This window comes from Polyodon spathula, chromosome 1, assembly GCF_017654505.1.
Source record: "Polyodon spathula isolate WHYD16114869_AA chromosome 1, ASM1765450v1, whole genome shotgun sequence".
NCBI lineage: Eukaryota > Metazoa > Chordata > Actinopteri > Acipenseriformes > Polyodontidae > Polyodon > Polyodon spathula.
The window spans coordinates 105,499,160-105,519,443 of record NC_054534.1 but is presented as its reverse complement, the minus strand read 5'-3'; the positions used below and the strand labels follow the sequence as shown (position 1 = coordinate 105,519,443).

At 39.1% G+C, this 20,284-nt stretch overlaps 2 gene segments (V, D, J or C); both read right to left on the bottom strand.

Annotated features, from left to right (window-relative positions):
• Nucleotides 1-1,591: 1,591 nt before the first annotated feature.
• On the bottom strand, nt 1,592-2,819 carry LOC121328538. The segment is given in 2 exon segments: nt 1,592-1,899; nt 2,705-2,819. Coding segments are annotated over 2 exon segments (423 nt in total).
• A 4,804-nt stretch (nt 2,820-7,623) lies between these two features.
• LOC121328454 lies at nt 7,624-11,801 on the bottom strand. The segment is given in 3 exon segments: nt 7,624-7,931; nt 10,025-10,039; nt 11,738-11,801. Coding segments are annotated over 3 exon segments (387 nt in total).
• Between the last annotated feature and the right edge of the window lie 8,483 nt (nt 11,802-20,284).

Sequence of the window (20,284 nt, the reverse complement as noted above, 5' to 3'; positions counted from 1 at the left end):
TTTTGACACTGAAGTAATGCTTTCTATTATAAATTGATATGTGTGTTGTGGGACATGGTGAGTGCTGTATTGCAATTTGGTCTGTAAAGCAACACGGTGGAATGTTCTATGTATTAATGCTTACTTACTATGAATACAACATGAAAAAATTATATTTGTAATTGTTGATGTATGTGACATAAACTTACCATATTTGTTGTAATGATCATTACAGAGGACCCTTTTTGGTACACCAGGAAATTATGTCATGTAAAAACTACGGTTTTTAAAAAAAATATAAACACATTTGCAGTAAGAAAACTGAGGTACTTGGATGCTGGGGAGTTATATAATTATGTTAATGTTCAAACGTCCAAAAAGAGACTAAACAATGCATCTGAGAAAAGGTCACAAAACAAAGGCAAGTAAAACAACTTTCATACCTATCAACATTTACTTTAAAAAATGGCCTTTGGCTGATTTGCAGCCCACATTTGAACGTGCCTTGGAATATGTTACAAATATACAAATCTTTAAATAAAAGACCAGAGCTGCTGAAACATAAACATTTCCAATGGACGATAACACCAGTCCTTCATGTATTTATTCATTTAGGAAAGTATCTATTTACACAACTTTTAACTCAGTGGTGACTTAAGAAATTGTTGGTATTTTAAAAACAGTAAGAAATGTTTCATGCCTCATGAATATAACCAACTTACTGTAAGTCAAATTAATTGATAAAGCAGCTTTTTTGAAGATTATCATATTCCATGTCTAAATATCAGTCAGAAGATTCAAATGTGAAATACCTTCTACTTAAGGGGCCATACTTACTGATTTAGCTGTAGGGGTGAATTGTCTGAGTTCTCCTCATACCAGTGAATTCTCTGAGTTCTCCTCATACCAGTGAATTCTTTGAGTTCTCCTCATACCAGTGAATTCTTTGAGTTCTCCTCATACCAGTGAATTCTTTGAGTTCTCCTCATACCAGTAAATTGTTTGAGTTCTCCTCATACCAGTGAATTGTTTGAGTTCTCCTCATACCAGTGAATTGTTTGAGTTCTCATAGCAGTGAATGGTCCGGGTCCTCATTCTAGTTGAACTTCTAATTGCCTCCCCTTGCAGAAAGGTGATTGTCAACGACAAGTCAACTACAACGGTAAGATCTTTCTCATAATGAGCTTATTCTAGTTCTGGACTTTTTTTTTTAAAGGTATTTCTATTTAAAGTAGGTGTGTTTCAAAAGACGAGGTCTACTATGATTGCCCTCTACTATGTTCCAAAGCTATACGATAAAGGCTAGTTAGAAGCCCACAATGTCAGCTTGCTTTTCAATGTGATGGGTGTTATCTGTAAATGTTTCTGAGTGCTGAATGTGAATATCCACCAAAAAATCGTTAAAATAAATAAATAAATAAATAAATAAATAAAATAAATAAATAAAACCCTACTGAGATAGTTAAGTTGTGATACTGCTGCTGAGTAGACCTTATAAACTAGATGTCATATCTGGTATATGACACCATACAGCATAAAGAATATTGTAGGTTGAGTCATTCTACCTGTGCTGCTGCTGTCTGTGCCAGTGAGGTTTTTGTACAGCTCTTTATCACTGTGTGAAAGGGAATGCATCACTCTGCCCACAGTGGTATTCTGCTTCGTCTTCACTCTGTACATTGCTGATGGTGAACGTGTGGTCAGCTCCACTCCAGGTACCACTGAACCGACTTGGGGTTCCAGTGACAAGTGTATTTCCATCATATATTAACATCTTACGTGCATATCCAGGTTTAAGCTGATACAGCTCCATATCGTTACCAATAACTTGGGAGGCTTTACACTTTATAATGACAGTTTGACCTGCCAGAACTGATATGGCAGGGGGCGACTGATCTACTGTAATGTCACCTCTGGAATCTAAAAAAAACAAAAGAAAGAACATGAAAAGATTGAATGCAGGAACATGACATTTTGCAGTAATGTTTAAATTATATTTGTATTTCATATATTAGCCTCCTTTTTTTAATATAATTTTCTAGTACTGCTCTACTGTATATTGATTTAATAAGAATATTAAATAAATCCCTGTCACAGAGACGGCAAAGTGGGCGGCGTCAGAACCAGGAAGAAGAATGAAATATACAAAGACAGATGATGTGAAATTAAATGATGGCGCTTGCTTGCGCCGGTTTATTGTAAATAAAAGGGTTTAACAAACAAACAAAAACAACAGGACACGGCACTCTATGCCAAAATAAAAAGACAAATAAAAACAGACTAGTACTAAACAAAAATACGGTGAGCAGATACTTTATGATGTTGTTGTTGTTGTTGTTGTTATTATTATTATTATTATTATTATTATTATTATTATTATTATTATTATTATTTCCTCCGTCTCCAATCCCGTTCTCCACTCACCGAACACCCAACCGCGAGTATGTGACAACGTGCATCTATATATACTGTTGTGCTGGGATTCAATTACTAATTAATTATTCACTTGAATCCCAGCACGTGAATTAATTATGTGCAACCTCGTGCTCACATATTAACTACTTTAAATGTGGCTGCATCTGGCATTGTGCTAGGAGGATCTCAGTTCCTTAAGTACACACTGCCCTCTCCTATACTGCTGCTGAGTAGACCTTATAAACTAGATGTCATATCTGGTATATGACACCATACAGCATAAAGAATATTGTAGGTTGAGTCATTCTACCTGTGCTGCTGCTGTCTGTGCCAGTGAGGTTTTTGTACAGCTCTTTATCACTGTGTGAAAGGGAGTGCATCACTCTGTGCACAGTGGTACTCTGCTTCATCTTCACTCTGGACATTGCTGATGGTGAACGTGTGGATGGTGCCACTGTAAGTACCACTGAACCGACTTGGGGTTCCAGTAACGAGAATAGTTGAATCATGTATGAGAAGCTTGGGTTCTTGTCCAGGTTTCATCTGGTACCACTCAACATCATTGCCAATATCACGTGAGACTTTACACTGAATCATGACTTTGTGCTCTTGATTAACAGCAATAGAAGAAGGAGACTGATCTACTGAAATGTCACCATTGGAATCTATAAAAAATAAATAAATAAATATGCATATTACAGACTTTCAACACTTCCAATAATCAGAATTATGTGTTTTTTTCTTTTATATTAAACACATTTTCCAGTCTTTATTATTATTATTATTATTATTATTATTATTATTATTATTATTATTATTATTATTATTATTGTTAAGTAGAGTACATGCTTATCCTGAGTTCATATGATCAGCAAACAAGACAAGGCAATTGAGTGAGATCATGGTTAACTCACTCTAGGTGCCATGTGAGTGTGTTCAAGAAGCTGCTTGTATGTGAAGCATGGTATGAAAAAGTAGTCCACAGTTCTTAAATGCTATATCTGGTCATGCAAAGCATCATTTTATGCAAAACCCTTATCTGTGTTCCTCACTATTGTACATCTGCCAAGGTAATCTACTGCCACTGCAAACATCATTCATTAAAGCATGACATAAAACAATAATCTAGGTTCCTATTGATCAACTTATCATACTGCTGCAATACAACAGCGTCTTGAGGGAGCAACCAAATAATACAAATAATACAATACCACCAGTTTCATAGGTGATTCACACATGCATTTGTGGATTTAACGGTGTTTAAATTTATTTGTCTGTCTGTCTGCCTGCTAGTTTATCCATCCATTGACAAATAAAAAATACTAGAAATAATTGTATAATTGTAGACGTTAAATCTATATGATTGACACGTTTAAGATACTGAGTAGTTGCTTTGTATCAGAATCCAATGTAACTGTAGAGAGAATATGTGTTTATTTCAATGAGGAGCACGCTGGGGTAATGGAGTAGGCTGCTTAGCACTGTAACATGACTGTTTTCACAGTGGTCTCCACAAAACTTGCAATACATTTACGTTTGTTTTAAAAAAATAATTCTGAACCACTATTTGGTCCTACATTATTTGAAACTAAAGGACTGACATTACGCTATAGAGATTGATCCTGAAATGAATCACTATGAATTGATGCTAGTTTGAAAGTAAACGTTTTCATTCATATGTTAACACGTGTTCATTAATTTATACGCTAAGCATGACAAGCGTATACGTTTTCACCAGAGGTGGCGCTGTAACAATAGGACATTGTAGATCTCATGGGGGAAGGGGGAAGTCACACTGCACGCAAAAACGAATCAGTGATCTCTCTATTCAATACGTTACTTATACAGTATGCACTTTTAAAGCAAACTAAATGATTTATTTGCAAGTTGTCACACTGCGGAATTCAGCAAACGCAATTATGTATGAGGTTTACACACACTGTATTATAGTATATATATATATATATATATATATATATATATATATATATATATATATATATATATATATGAAACACATAAGAGCGCTTGAAATTTATTTTCATATCATGCCAAGCACGAACAGTGTTACTGTCGCTGGACAGAGTGAGGAAAATAAAGTTTACAGACCAGGAGCTAAATGTATTAGCAGAAGTGATGGGGAATTATGAAAGGCTTTTTGGTGCTGAATCAGTGAGAACATTAACACCAATGAAACATTAACCCCAATGAAACATTAATGACAAAGTAAATGCTCTCCATAGGAGGAGGGCGGGGGTCTTGTCCCAATTCACAGCGTCCCGCGAGTCAGTCAAAGGGGAGAACATAATTGTTAATGGAACATTTATGTTTAACTGCAAATCAAATAAATAATCGATTGTTCAACTTGATCTTGCGATATTAATCAAAAGTCAACAAAGCACTCAGTCAATTAAAAGTTCACTATTTACATTTCAAAAGGTGTTTGGTGAAACATCACTTTTTTAATATTAGATGCCGTTTTGTTGCTTGTATTTATGACTGCACCTGAACTCGCACTCTGTGTACATTAATTTATTGGACTTTTACAGTTTCTTTTTGTATATTTGAAAGCTATTTTAAGAATAGCCTACTTAAATATTACACTTACATGGTGATTCGCATCATACACCATTTGTATATTGAGTAGTTATGTTTCCTATTATGAAAGATATGTTCTTTGGGGTGGTGACAGTGCTACGTGGGTGCAATCAATAGCCTCGAATACAAGTTACAACAAGTTTACAAGTTTAAAATGTTCATTGTAACATTAGAGCTCGAGTTGCTATTGAAACAATCTTTAAAAATGAAATTAACTTTTGCTGGAAACAAGAGTCGTTTAAAAAAAAAAATAGCAAGCAGTCAAAATAGATTTTTTTAAAAATACCTGCAGCTTTCACCACCACCACAAGAGGGAGACTACCTGCAGCCCCCACTGCCACCTGATGCTGGCATTCCTCAGCAGCCATTGCATAGGCTGCTTAAGGGAGCACAGGGTTAAACAGCCTGGCCGCAGTGGCCTCAAAGAGGGCCAACCCCGCTGCAGCCACTGCCAGAGTGGCCAACCCCAGCATTACGACTGGTCCCGACTTCATCTCCAGGGGGAGAAGTGGAGCTCCCGCTGCCGCCTTATTGGCCAGGGGCTCCCCTCCTGCCGTCACCTCCCAAGGATCCACACCTGTCATCGCTTTTCGATGCTGATTTATTTACAATGTGCGTTTTTTTTTATGTATTCCGATTGGTACAAATCAATACTTTTACTAAATATTTGAAACGTGCAGTAAATAAATAACACTTTTTTGACCTGGGTGGCCTTCCATATGCCACTGGTTAGTGAATACAGAAGGTGTGCTAAACACGTAGTGAAGGGGCTTACTGCGTGCAAAACATGTTACCGCTGTTTAGTGAATGAGACCCTGTATTTTTAGTTCCCTCAGGTGCCCACTTTACTTGAGCCAAGTTCAGTGTGTGAGGTGTCTAGCTTCATTAGAAGTTCATGAGGATTCTAGATATTACAGTACTTTTGTTCTAAAATACTCGTAGTTCAATTTATTAACTTTTTTTCTTTACACAATATTGGGTTTTATCAGGAGTATGCAAAAAAAAAAAAAAAAAAAATATATGTCAATTTCTGAAAGTATGAATACAATCAAATAAGATTGTACGTATACAGCAGCTGTGTAAAAACTTACGTAAGAACAAATACAAAAAAGGCATTTTGTATGAATTATGAAACTGCACAGCACCAGAACCTGCCCCTGCTTTGGAGCACCTGCACCGCACAGCACCAGAACCCGCCCCTGCTCTGGAGTCCCTGCACCGCACAGCACCAGAACCCGCCCCTGCTCTGGAGCACCTGCACCGCACAGCCCCAGAACCCGCCCCTGCTATGGAGCACCTGCACCGCACAGCACCAGAACCCGCTCCTGCTCTGGAGCACCTGCACCGCACAGCACCAGAACCCGCCCCTGCTCTGGAGCACCTGCACCGCACAGCACCAGAACCCGCCCCTGCTCTCGAGCACCTGCACCGCACAGCACCAGAACCCGCCCCTGCTCTCGAGCACCTGCACCGCACAGCACCAGAACCCGCCCCTGCTCTGGAGCACCTGCACCGCACAACACCAGAACCCACCCCTGCTCTGGAGCACCTGCACCGCACAACACCAGAACCCGCCCCTGCTCTGGAGCACCTGCACTGCGTCACCACTTCAAGCCATGCCTGTACTATTAGGACTGTGTATTAGTGTTTTGTTTACTCTTTTTATTTGGAACTGCAATTCCAGTGTCCCCAATCACATTGCTGCTAGCGGGGACAAATCCTTCTGTTTACTTTATTTCTAATGATAAATGGGACAGTTACCATAGGAAATATCTCATTGTTTGGACAGTATATCCATTCCTGCACCTCTCATATCCTGACAGATCCATTTATTGATTTGCAATTTAGATATGTCGCTCTTTAGATCAGTGAAATAAGACATTATAAAAATGCAAGACTTTTCAGAGACTTCAGGTGGGTTTAAACACTTGTGACACTTCCAGATTCTGTCTTGGAAAAAGACTTTATTCAGAGTCCAACAATATATAGTTGTTCAATGTTAATTCACTGACACTATGTGCAGTACAGAAAAATATAAAACATTAGCCCCAGGAAAGGCTCTCTAATGTATACTAAAAGAACACATTTACATTCAAATTTTTTTTATTGTTTCTAATTAGATTTTTAATCAAAACTTTTTATGCTGAAGTGTCTTGAGGAACACATTATGGAACTCGTGATATTTGGTGTTTCCTGTGCATAGAATGCCTTTTAAGTGAAAGGGCAGTAATGTATCTTAAAAAACAGATTTACCCACCCTTTCCTAATATGGTGTTATTACATCATGATAATGCTTTGCACCTTGGAATGCTCGTGACAGCCTTATGAGAAATCAATCCAAAAGCGAAGATAAATCTGAATAATACAATTGGGAGGGAGATTGTAATAGACCACATTATGATTTTGATACCAGTTGAAGTTAGCCTAGTTACAAAACAGTGTTTCTGTTTTTTAAGAATATACTGTAAATATAGTGCTAAAGATACTTGGTAGTTTGTGAATTTCCCCCCCCCGTAATGTACAATATGTCACAGTAATGTCTGTGGCACCATACAGCATGAAGGCTAGGTTTGAGTCATTCTACCTGTGCTGCTGCTGTCTGTGCCAGTGAGGCTTTTGTACAGCTCTGTATCACTGTGTGAAAGGGAATGCATCACTCTGCCCACAGTGGTATTCTGCTTCGTCTTCACTCTGTACATTGCTGATGGTGAACGTGTGGTCAGCTCCACTCCAGGTACCACTGAACCGACTTGGGGTTCCAGTGACAAGTGTATTTCCATCATATATTAACATCTTACGTGCATATCCAGGTTTAAGCTGATACAGCTCCATATCGTTACCAATAACCTGGGAGGCTTTACACTTTATAATGACAGTTTGACCTGCCAGAACTGATATGGCAGGGGGCGACTGATCTACTGTAATGTCACCTCTGGAATCTAAAAAAAACAAAAGAAAGAACATGAAAAGATTGAATGCAGGAACATGACATTTTGCAGTAATGTTTAAATTATATTTGTATTTCATATATTAGCCTCCTTTTTTTTAATATAATTTTCTAGTACTGCTCTACTGTATATTGATTTAATAAGAATATTAAATAAATCCCTGTCACAGAGACGGCAAAGTGGGCGGCGTCAGAACCAGGAAGGAATGAAATATACAAAGACAGATGATGTGAAATTAAATGATGGCGCTTGCTTGCGCCGGTTTATTGTAAATACAAGGGTTTAACAAACAAACAGAAAACAACAGGACACGGCACTCTATGCCAAAATAAAAAGACAAATAAAAACAGACTAGTACTAAACAACAATACGGTGAGCAGATACTTTATGATGTTATTATTATTATTATTATTATTATTATTATTATTATTATTATTATTATTATTATTATTTCCTCCGTCTCCAATACCGTTCTCCACTCACCGAACACCCAACCGCGAGTATATGACAACGTGCATCTATATATACTGTTGTGCTGGGATTCAATTACTAATTAATTATTCACTTGAATCCCAGCACGTGAATTAATTATGTGCAACCTCGTGCTCACATATTAACTACTTTAAATGTGGCTGCATCTGGCATTGTGCTAGGAGGATCTCAGTTCCTTAAGTACACACTGCCCTCTCCTATACCTGCCTTCAAAGGAAGTCTTCAGGCAGACGCTACCCCCTCTGCTCTTATTTGACCACCCACCAGCAGAACAACATCAGCACTCACTCTTGACGGGTACTGTACTGCTTGCTTTGCACAGACTCATAGTGCCTCAGAACTGATAAGAATGTATTTTCTGTTTGGACACGAGGACGTTTTCATTTGTGTACAGTATCCATCTCTTATTCCTTTAGACAGTGCAGCACTCACAGGCTGTCTCCGAGACTGTAACATGGTGGCTATTTATTGATCTGCAATTTAGATCTGTCACTCCTTAGATCAGTAGAATAGGGACATTATGTTAATGTAAGACTTTTCAAAAGCTTCATGTGGATTGAAACACTGGCAACACTTCCAGATTTCATCTCAGAAAAAGTGACTTTATCTAACAACGTTGTTCAACATTAAAGTTCAAGCAAAATTCATGTCAGTATTTCCTGTAATTATGACACAGATTCATAATACACTTTTCTGACCCCAAGCAGTTTTGATGGGTTGCAATGTTCTACAGGATGCATTGTGCAATGCAGATTGTGCACACCATATTGGGGCTTTACTGTATGGGCTACTTTCTTACTTGTTTAGCCGGTGAAACCTCTTGTATAGTAAACCGAATTTCAACTGGCTAAAACAGTGCCAGACTGTACATTTCCTTTATTTGGCTTAGGGGTGATCTACAAGTGCACAGTCAAGTGAAAAAGGTGCAACGCAATAGCCTATGATTGAGTGCAGTCCACTGTTAATGCTGCTCATTAAATCTTGATAATATTGTAGCGATCTATACTGACAGTTATGTGTTGTATGGTTTTGTCTATGTCCTGAGTGCCTGTGCATGTGAACGAGTGCACCTGTGGGGTGGGAGGGAGCATGATCGAGTCGTGACCCCAGTGTGCTTGTGAGTGTTGTCCAATCGTGTTGTGTTTGTGCCTCATTTGATTTGTGGGGTCCAATAACGCGTCTTGTTATGTCTACATTGTATGTCTGGTTATGTGTAAATGTTGCATGTTTTTGCAGGGTTTTTGTGTATAAAGGGGCAGCTTGCATGCTGCTGTGGGCTGTGTTGTGGTCTGCTGACCTTGGTGAATAAAGTCCGCTGTTTGGCGAATGTGATCTTGCTGCAGTTGTCTGGCTCCTTTTTATTTTCAGGCAATGTTACAATATCATGAAAAGCACATTTAAACACAGCTATCTGGGGGCAAATTGCAATGGAGCAAATTATCCAGGGGTGTGTTGTTTTTGTATTATCTGCATTTGTTTTTAAAAAAAAAACAAAAAAACAAAACCAAATAAACCTACAAGTTGTGTAATTACTGATCACAAGACTTGCTATTCAACTCCCCATGTTTATTTATGAACGTCAGTTTACCTACCGTAAACCTGGTTACCTGAAAGAGAATATGGCCACCAAAAACACTGTTATGTGATATATGCCTACCTAATGGTAGGTGTCACTGAACTCTTTCTATCAAAGCTGCTGATAGGCCCTCTTCTCTGCTGCCAAGGGTACATAACCGTCACGCAGGGAAGAATCATTCTCTTTTTGCGACAAAATCTTGATGACTACAGACACGCCCTTGTGGTTGGTGGCCATCTTATTTTTCAGGGAACCTGGTTTACAGTAGGTAAACTAACATTCCCTTTCAATTTGAAGATGGCCACCAAAAGCACTGTTATGGGAAAATGAGCAATAGAGGAGTCAGGAGGGAGAGAAGAACGGCAGCATGCGAGGGACGCCTTAGCCCTGCCTGACCCAGGTCAGCGGTTCGAGCGTGCAACCTCAAGGACCCTAGTGCCCACAGAGGGCAATGAGGGATCTATCACTTTTAGGCGATAGAACGTGGAAAAATTATGCGGGGTAGACCAGCTATCCGCATCACAAATCTCAGCCATGGAGGCACCTTGAAAGAGGGCCCATAACGTAGCCACACCTCTCGTGGAATGTGCGGCTACCCCCCCAGGTGGGGGTGTGCCAGCACCATCATACGCAGTGGAGACTGTCCGCAATCCAATGTGACAGTCACTGCTTTGAAAGGGGCTGTCCCAGGGTCCATGTTCCATGGCAGACGAAGAGCTGGTCAGACTTATGCAGCGCTCTCTTCCTATCCACATAACATCTCAATGGCCGAACCAGGCAGAGGAAGTTCAACTTCTTATCCTCCTCCAAAGTAAACAGTGGAGGATGAAAGGACTCCAGTTCCACATATTGATTCCTTTGGAAGGCTGTAACCACCTCATGGAGGAAAGCAGAAATCGTCCCAAATACGCATGCAGGAGCTATGCACAGACAGCGCCTGCAGCTCACTAACCTTCTTTTCAGAGGTGATAGCCAAAAAGCCTGTCTTCATGGACAGATACTTCTGGAGTATATAGGCTTAAATGGGGCCTGTGTAAGAGCCTCCAGTACAACCTCAAGGGGCTCCATTCGGGGAGAGTATCCCTCCTAGCAGGGCGCAACCGCCGAGCGCCTCAGAGAAACCGGGTAGTCACAAAATGCCCGACCGGGGACACTGAGTCAACGGGGGCATGGCAAGCAGAAATAGCCACTAGGTATACCTTCAGTGTGGAAGGTGATCTACCAGCCTCAAGCAGATCTTACAGAAACTGCAAGATGACAGGCATGGGGCAAGAGATTGGATCATGACTGTGATTACAGCACCAATCTTGGTAATATTTCCACTTACAGGCGTACAGCGACCTAGTGGAACGCGCCATAGCATTCTGCAATGTACCCACAACTGCGTCTGAAAGCGCTAAGGCTGACCAGTGGTCCTTTTCAGGGGCCAGACCCATAACTGGAGCCTATCTGGCTCTGGGTGCCAAAGCGTGCCTCTCGCCTGACTGAGGAGATCCCGGCGAAGCGAAATCTCCCAGGACGGGCCGTTCAATAGCTGGCACAGGGTCGAGAACCAGATTCTCCAAGAGCGCAGCCTTATCGGCATCATGCACTTAACACAACTACTAGGCCAGCCAGGTTCTGGCCCAGGGCCTGCCCCTGAGGGCCGGAGATCTGGAGCAAAGTGTGCGATAATAATCATAACTCCGTGGCCACCGGCGCTGTGGGATCGGGGTGTCACGCAATATACCATCCATGTATGCGACCAGCATACTGGATGTATTAGCCAAGCGGGTACTCTGGGCCCCCGCCATGTAAGCCCTCCAGACGTGTGTCTCCGTAACCCTGCAATGCAGGTTGGGACACATAGGGTCCTTGGGCAGACCTCCCACCGGTGGAGCCTACGGGGGAAAATCCTGCCAGGCCTAGCTTCTCCACTCCCTCCAGCAAGGCCAGTTGAGAACTGTGTCTCAACTGAGCAGGCGCTGTGGCTGATTGGTTTCAAGAGGAGCGCACCTCCTCCATAAAATCAGGGAAAGCGGGGAAGGGTTGGGGCCGAGGAGCCACATCATGTGGCCGAAAGATGGAACGACGTGACTCTGCTGCGGTTGTCCAGGGGACCTGCAGGTATGCTGCCGCGCACCCCATGAGTGCGGGCATCGACTCTGGCAGTGGTGGCGCACTAGTAACCGAGGAAACATCGGAACTAGGGACTGCTTCTGTTGGGAACTCTTCGACCTCCATCTCCGCTGGGAAAGTGGACTTCCCCCCCATGAGGCTGCGATGGAGACCGAGTCCTCGTCAGAACAAAGTACCCGGTCATCCTGCTTGCCCTGTTCTCCCACTGGGAGATCAGGGGGTGGTACAGTGACTCTGTTTGGCACTGGGGGTGAGGGAGGAGCCACACGGAGGGCCACGACCGGAGCCGAGGGGATCTGTTGCCTCTCCAAAAGCTCCATGATACGGCTGATCTGAGCTTTCATGTTCATACTATCCCATGACTGCTGAGACTTCTTCACCCATTTCGCCGTAGGTGACGGGGAGCGGCTGCGGGTGGACACAGATGTCTGCACACAAGGGATCCCCCTGGAGGGGCTCTGTGATAACGTCGGGAGGCATGGCTGGGAAGGACCAGCTACGGGGGATGAAGAACGCTCCTGTGCGACTCTTCAGGAGACTGGCAAACACTCAGGGCTGAAAAGCCATGCAGATGCCTCAAGAGCCTTGTAGGGCTGAGGAGGCGTGTTCAGGACCTAAGCACCATGCACACATGGAGTGCCTGTCCTCCTGTCGGATGTTAGTCCCACAGGCCTCACAGGCATGAAATCCAGCCCTGCCCGTCATAGTTGGATAAGTACTACCACATTGCGTGAACGTGTACCAAGGACCACGTATTTATACTACTATTTATATTACTGGAAAGTTCTAGAAAGTTCTAGAAGTTACTCCAAGTTTACTCAGCACTGAATCTATCTGGAATGTTCTGGAAAATAGGTACATTTCAAAATATCACTGTCCTGGTCACAAAAACAAAGTTTGTGGGGAATAATAGCCATTTTCTATACTTTGAGGCATAAGCAATTAGGAAATAACACTTACTACCCAGGACCCCCCCCCCCCCCCCCCCCAAAAAAAAAAAAAAACCTGTTACACGGTGTTCTCAGAGAACCTTGTTATGTTTGTCTAATTTGTTTTTTTATTTTATAAAAACTTGTGATTTTAGCTGAAGTATCTTGAGGATCACATTATAGAACTCATGACATTTTATCAGAATCACACAAAGTAACTTGATTTTTCAATATGGCAGCTGCTGTCTGCAAATGTTAGTGGTGTGCTGGATGTTTTTTTTTTTTTTTTAAACAGTGTTTCTGTCTATCAAGAAAAAAAGAAAAGAAATATTGAGCTAAATATAATTTGTAATTTGTGAATTTCCCCCTTAATGTACAATATGCCGCAACACTGTATCTGATACCATACATGAAGGCTGCTTTTAGCATGAAGGCTAGGTTTGAGTCATTCTACCTGTGCTGCTGCTGTCTGTGCCAGTTAGGTTTTTGTACAGCTCTGTCTCACTGTGTGAAAGGGAGTGCATCACTCTGCCCACAGTGGTATTCTGCATCGTCTTCACTCTGGACATTGCTGATGGTGAACGTGTGGTCAGCTCCACTCAAGGTACCACTGAACCAACTTGGGGTTCCAGTGACAAGTGTATTTCCATTATATATTAACATCTTAGGTACATGTCCAGGTTTAAGCTGATACAGCTCCATATCATCACTAATAACCTGGGAGGCTTTACACTTTATAATGACAGTTTGACCTGCCAGAACTGATATGGCAGGGGGTGACTGATCTACTGTAATGTCACCTCTGGAATCTAAAAAAAGAAAAAAAAATGAAAAGATTGAATTCAGGAACATGACATATTTTGCAATAATGTTTACATTATGTTTGTATTTCATATATTGGCCTCCTTTTTAATATGATTTTCTAGTACTGCTCTATTGTATATTGATTTAATAAGAATATTAAATCCCTTACCCTTTGTCCAGACAATCAGTAAACAGAGCAGAACACTAAGTGAGATCATGGCGACTCTTTTTGTGACAATGTCTGATCTGTGAAATGCAACACTTGGGTTTGTTTAATGCTTTAAAGAAATACATGTTCCAAATACCACTTATGCAAAATATATCATTTATGTAAAACTTTATTCTTGTTTCATATCTACCTCTAGGAGGTTTACTGGTGGGGTGATCTCAGTTCCTCAAGTTGTGTCTGAGTCCCAGTTCAAATCAACTGGATCTATTTGTTGCTGATGAGAACTGTTTTCAGGTGGAAGGTGAAATACTGGTATTTAATAAATATAAATTGCTAACAATACAATTCAATACATGTAAGCGGGTCACACTTCTTTGCCCTCTTCACACAACCTGCCGTGTGGTAGATTACATGCGATCAACAAATATTTTTTATTTTATTACATTTTTTCTATTTGTGTGGTTTCTATAGTCCCTATAACTTTTTCACATTTTGTTGTGCCAGTGCCTCAGCGTTTCATGCACTTCAATGAGGATTTCTTTCCCACTTATCTACATACCATACTCCACACTGTTAAGGGGAAAAAAGTTTTTATTGAAAAAAAAATTATATATTAAAAATACAAAACTGAAAAATCATAATTGGATAGGATTCCACCTCCCTGAGTTAATACTTGGTGGAAGCACCTTTGGCAGCAATTACAGCTGTGAGTCTGTTGGGATAGGTCTCTACCAACTTTGCACACCTAGATTTAAAATATTTGACCATTCTTCTTCAAGCTCTGTCAAGTCCCTTGGGAGCGTTGATGGACAGCAATCTTCAAGTCATGCCACAAATTTCCGATTGGATTTAGGTCAGGGCTCTGACTGGGCCACTCAAGGACATTTACCTTTTTGTTCCTTAGCCACTCCAGTGTAGCTTTGGTTGTGTTCTTCAGGTCATTGTCATGCTGAAAGGTAAACTTCCGTCCCAGTTTCAGCTTTCTTGCAGAGGGCAGCAGGCTTTCCTCAATGACTCCTCTGTACTTTGCTCCATTCATTTTCCCTTCTATCCTGTCAAATGTCCAAGTCCCTGCCAATGAGAAACATCCCCTTAACATGATGCTGCCACCTCCATGCTTCACAGTAGGGATGGTGTTCCTTGGGTGATGTGCTGTTTTGGGTTTGCGCCAAACATAACGCTTTGCATTTAGGCCAAAAAGTTCAATTTTAGTTTTGTCAGACCACAACATTTTTTTTGCCACATGGCTACAGAATCTCCGGAGTGTTTTTTTGCATACTTCAAACAGGATTCAAGGTGGGCTTTCTTGAGTAATGGCTTCCTTCTTGCCACCATACAGGCCAGATTTGTGGAATGCTTGGGATATTGTTGTCACATGCACACTTTGACCAGTCTTGGCCATAAAAGGCTTTAGCTCTTTCAAAGTTGCCATTGGCCTCTTGGTAGCCTCTCTGATCAGTTTCCTTCTTCCTCGGTCATCCAGTTTGGAGGGATGGCCTGAACTAGGCAGGGTCTTGGTGGTGCCATACACCTTCCACTTCTTAATAATCATCTTGATCGTGCTCCTAGGGATATTCAAGGCCTTTGATATTTTTCTATACCCATTCCCTGATCCTTTGTCCCAGAGTTCTTTTGAAAGCGCTTTGGTGCTCATGGTTGAGTCTTTACTTTGAAATGTACCTCCCTGCAGAGGGAACCTACAGGAACTGCTGAATTTATCCTGAAATCATGCAAATCACTACTATTTAACACAGGTGGAAGCCACTTAACTTGGTGTGTGATTTTGAAGGTGATTGATTACACCTGAGCTAATTAATGATTGCCATTACAAGAGGGGTGGACACTTATCCAACCAAGCTATTTCAGTTTTTATTTTTAATTAATTTTCTACAAATTTCTAGAATATTTTTTTTCACTTGGAAGTTGTGGGGTAGGATGTGTAGATAAATGAAATATATATATATATATATATATATATATATATATATATATATATATATATATATATATATATATATATAAATGCTTTTTTTTTAATTCCAGGCTATAAGGCAACGAAATGTGAACATTTTGAAAGGGGGTGTAGACTTTCTATAAGCACTGTATTATATATGAATAACTTTAAGAACGATCCATGTAATTAGTATAACCTTACAGATCACTGTGGACTTGATACATTTCAAGTATACAGAATATATTTAACAGTAAATTCAACATGAATTCATCATGAATAATATTTTGAAAATGTACAGCGAGCAGTTACCCTTCATTTGGGAGGTATTATTATGCTGTTCACTTTTATTTTATTGAACTAGTATTTCTCTTTTCTTTAATTGGTACAGGGTGATTTTAACATTCCTATTTTAAGCCATGCAAATTGTAAGGGAAAGCCCCATTACAGCTATAGATCAATAACTTGGCATCCCTTCAAACAGGTGTTGATTGCAATCTTTTTCCCTGAGGACTGCAGGCAGGATATGGAAACTGAACTATCTGCTCTGATGACTAACACACAGCACACTCCACTGAGCTGCAGGTCTCTGAGCTGTAAAATGTGTTAACTTGAATAACTCTCTGGTGCACAAATCACATTTATATGCAATTTAGTACAATACCTAGCTGATTATTATTTCAGTAGAATTATGTATCGAAACAAAGCTTGCTATAAAAGGTCTACTTATCCAATTGGGAATTCTCATTACAAAAAAGTTTGAATCTCTCACGATTTCAGTTAAATGTGTTAAAGCAATATTGTACTGTACTTGACTATGATGAACACTTCTGAATAAAGAATTACTGTATAGCAAAAACAGTTAACAGGATTGTATACCTTTTGAATAGAATGCAGCTGTTGCTGTTCTGAAAGAATACTAACACCAAGCATCATCCGGCAATAATATATACAGCCAACTTGCAACAAAATCTAGAGATATTAGTTAAAAGTGACTTTAATCAAACCCCTATTATCAGTTTAGTAACCCTGGTCATTTGTGCTTTTGCTTTGGGATATACAATTATCTTCTAGACATTTCTTGCTTTGTAATTTAAGTAACGGTCCCTAACATCACGCCATTCCAGGTAGTCGATGTCTCAAGTCTGTTTATAAAATCACTTTTTTTTTTTTTTTTAAATATATTATATAGATGAAATGAAGTATATATATATATATATATATATATATATATATATATATATATATATATATATATATATATATATATATATATATATATGTATGTCCAAAAAACTTAGAATATGTTATACATGTTACAATTTAAAGGCACAAGCCGTAGAATTACATCCAAATGACATCATTTTTGTAAAAATTTTAACTTTTTAAAGTTAAAAATTTAGGGTTATTCAGCTTGTTGTTGTTTTGTACAAACAATGCTTTTGGATATTTTTTTGAAAACCTATAAAAAAACACTTTTATTATATATATATATATTATCCTTCTATTAACATAAAACTGACGGTATTGTACGGATATATATTATACATAGGTAATTTCTTATATATATAAATTATAAACATAAATTGGAAACTTGACCCTACTGAATATGTTAGATTATTACATAGGTAATTTCAAACATTAAAAAATGGAAAAGTGCTACAGAGCTCAAACAAAGTGCATTCCCTAGTTTATTTCATGATCTGTCTTTACATATTAGGTTATATAACACTTTATATTGTGTCTCTAATTCGTGTGCATGTACATTGTAGTTACATGTGTACTTCCACAGAATTACAATGTTTATATAATGTACCAAATGTGTAATTCTTTTTGCATGATATGCCTAATCCTAGCCCTAACCCTAACTCTAAACCGTACCCTAACCCTAAATCTAAACTTGACCCGAACCTTTTCTTTAACAATTGTGTACAAACATATATTGTGTAAAAAGATTTATTTTGTTGTGACTATGCATGACAGCGTTGTAATGATGTGTAAGTACACATGTAACTACATACAGACCTAACCTAAATTAACATTGACCCGAAATTTTTTGGAAAAGTACATGTGTAACACATATATGTGTAAAAAGATTTTTGTTTGTGACTATGCATGACAACACTGTAATACGATGTGTAAGTAACAGGTATTTGACTTACTGTAACTACTGGACGGTACGCAGTAATTAGACACTTCATGTAAAGTGTTACCATTATATTATATTTGTTTTGCTTCTTCAGCAAGAATAAGAACAGGAAGATTTGTTTCCACATTTTGACTGCCAAAATCTTCTAACAGGCCAGATCTAAAAAATATAGTTTTATATGGGAGTGTTTTTAGAGCTCCACCAAAGAATAATATGAACAGTGATGTAACAACCGGGATAGCTATGCCAATTCAAGTGTTTAGAGCTTCTTTATAATAATAATAATAATAATAATAATAATAATAATAATAATAATAATAAAGAATATTAACAGAGCTGTAACGGCTGGGATAGCTATGGCAATACCCTAGGTTCCCATAAATGTTGGTCCTGTATAGGTACAGTAGTCTATTTAAAATATAGACCTAATTTATGCTGTTGACAGTGTCTGGGAAGTACTGTACAGCATTGTCAAAATGATGATTAACCATGATAAAGCACATGCACTGTATTTGTATGGGTAAAGCACAGTAAACTGAAAAATGACACATTTATTATGGTAAATGCTGAAAAGTGTTGAATTTAGACTGTAGTATTTCAGAGCTAAGATCTAACAGCAGGAAAGTGGTTAATTTCTGTCATTTGTGCACTCATTAGTACAGGGGTATGGGCTAAATGAGCAAGCTACATTAAATGACACCTGTCCAGCAGAAAAAGGTGCATCTTGACTATTTATAAGATAACTAATTTGGTCTTTTTTTCTCAGTAAGCAAAACACTGCAGAGGATCTTAAACAGAGATTAATTGGTATGCTCCTGCTTCACAAAACAAAGCTTACAGTCATTAATTCATTTTAAAAGACAATGACAATGTTACAGAAAGAAAGAACAGGACACACTAATCATAAGAATGCAGGTGAATGACTCTGAATGACCCTGATCCCAGAGTAAAACATCCTACAGTGAGACACAGGACAACCCACCCGAACTCAGCACAAGAATCCAGCCATTCTTGATTGCTGCATGTTTCTTTTACACCAGTATAGAAATTTAACTGTATTTAATTCACCAAATTATAATTCATAGGAATGTGCAAACAGAAGCTTGCATAGTTTTATTTATTTATTTATTTAAGTTCACAGTTAGCTTACAAATGCTACTGGGCAAGCCTTCACAGTGAGGTGCTGGATACAATGGATAATTGGTGTGCAATGCATTAGCCCTCAAATCTGTAGCCATAAATTATTGGACTAAAAAAATGCCTCCTTTTTCCAATCTCACTTAATCTTTTAATCAGGACCTAACTATGCATTACCGGTAGACACGAAACAGGACCAACATGAACCCTGTTCATAAAGATTTAACAAATTCGTTTTTCAAAGTCTGTTTTTTTATATAAATAAAATACATATTCATGACAACAGCTCTTGTTGTTGATTTCTTTAACTGTCAAGAATGAATGTCGCTCCCTTTCATTTATTCAAAAAATCATAGCTCACTTTGTAAATTACATTCAATACATTAAATGTTATTGTGAAAACAGGGATTAAACTGTGGAATTGCCCCTGGAATGATCTGGACTGGCAGAAACGAACTGAATCACAGCGACTTGGCACAGACTGAACCTGCCTGCCTTTCCTCTTGTCATAAAGTATTAGTGTGCCCTCTGCTGGCAGCTTCCATTTATGCGCTCTCAGATGGGTGACAAACTGCTGGTTTAGGACAGAACAACAAACAGTAGGCTTAATTCTTACAACTTTTAATTACAAGTATTTGGATGCACAGAATTAAAAGACAAGTATTGAGTAATATCTATGGAAACAGTTGTATTCGCTTTCTATTCGGTAAAGCTACATGTATAATGTATAAATTATACAAAATAGTGCCATTGTTTTTTTTTGTTTTTTTTTTTTTTTTTTTTAACGTTAACTTCCCATCTCCGCATAATTATGTGCAATTTAAAATGTTTACCTCACGATAAAACTACAACAACCACTAACAACGATAACCGTTTTTATTAAAGCCAAAATAAAAAATATCCGAAGGAATCTGGTATAACTTTTTGTCGCTTTGCACTCTGTAGACTCTTGTGTTTTCTTCCTTTGTTTTGCAAGAAAGCAATGTATCCATTTAATCAAACACGAAGACAAATTCAAC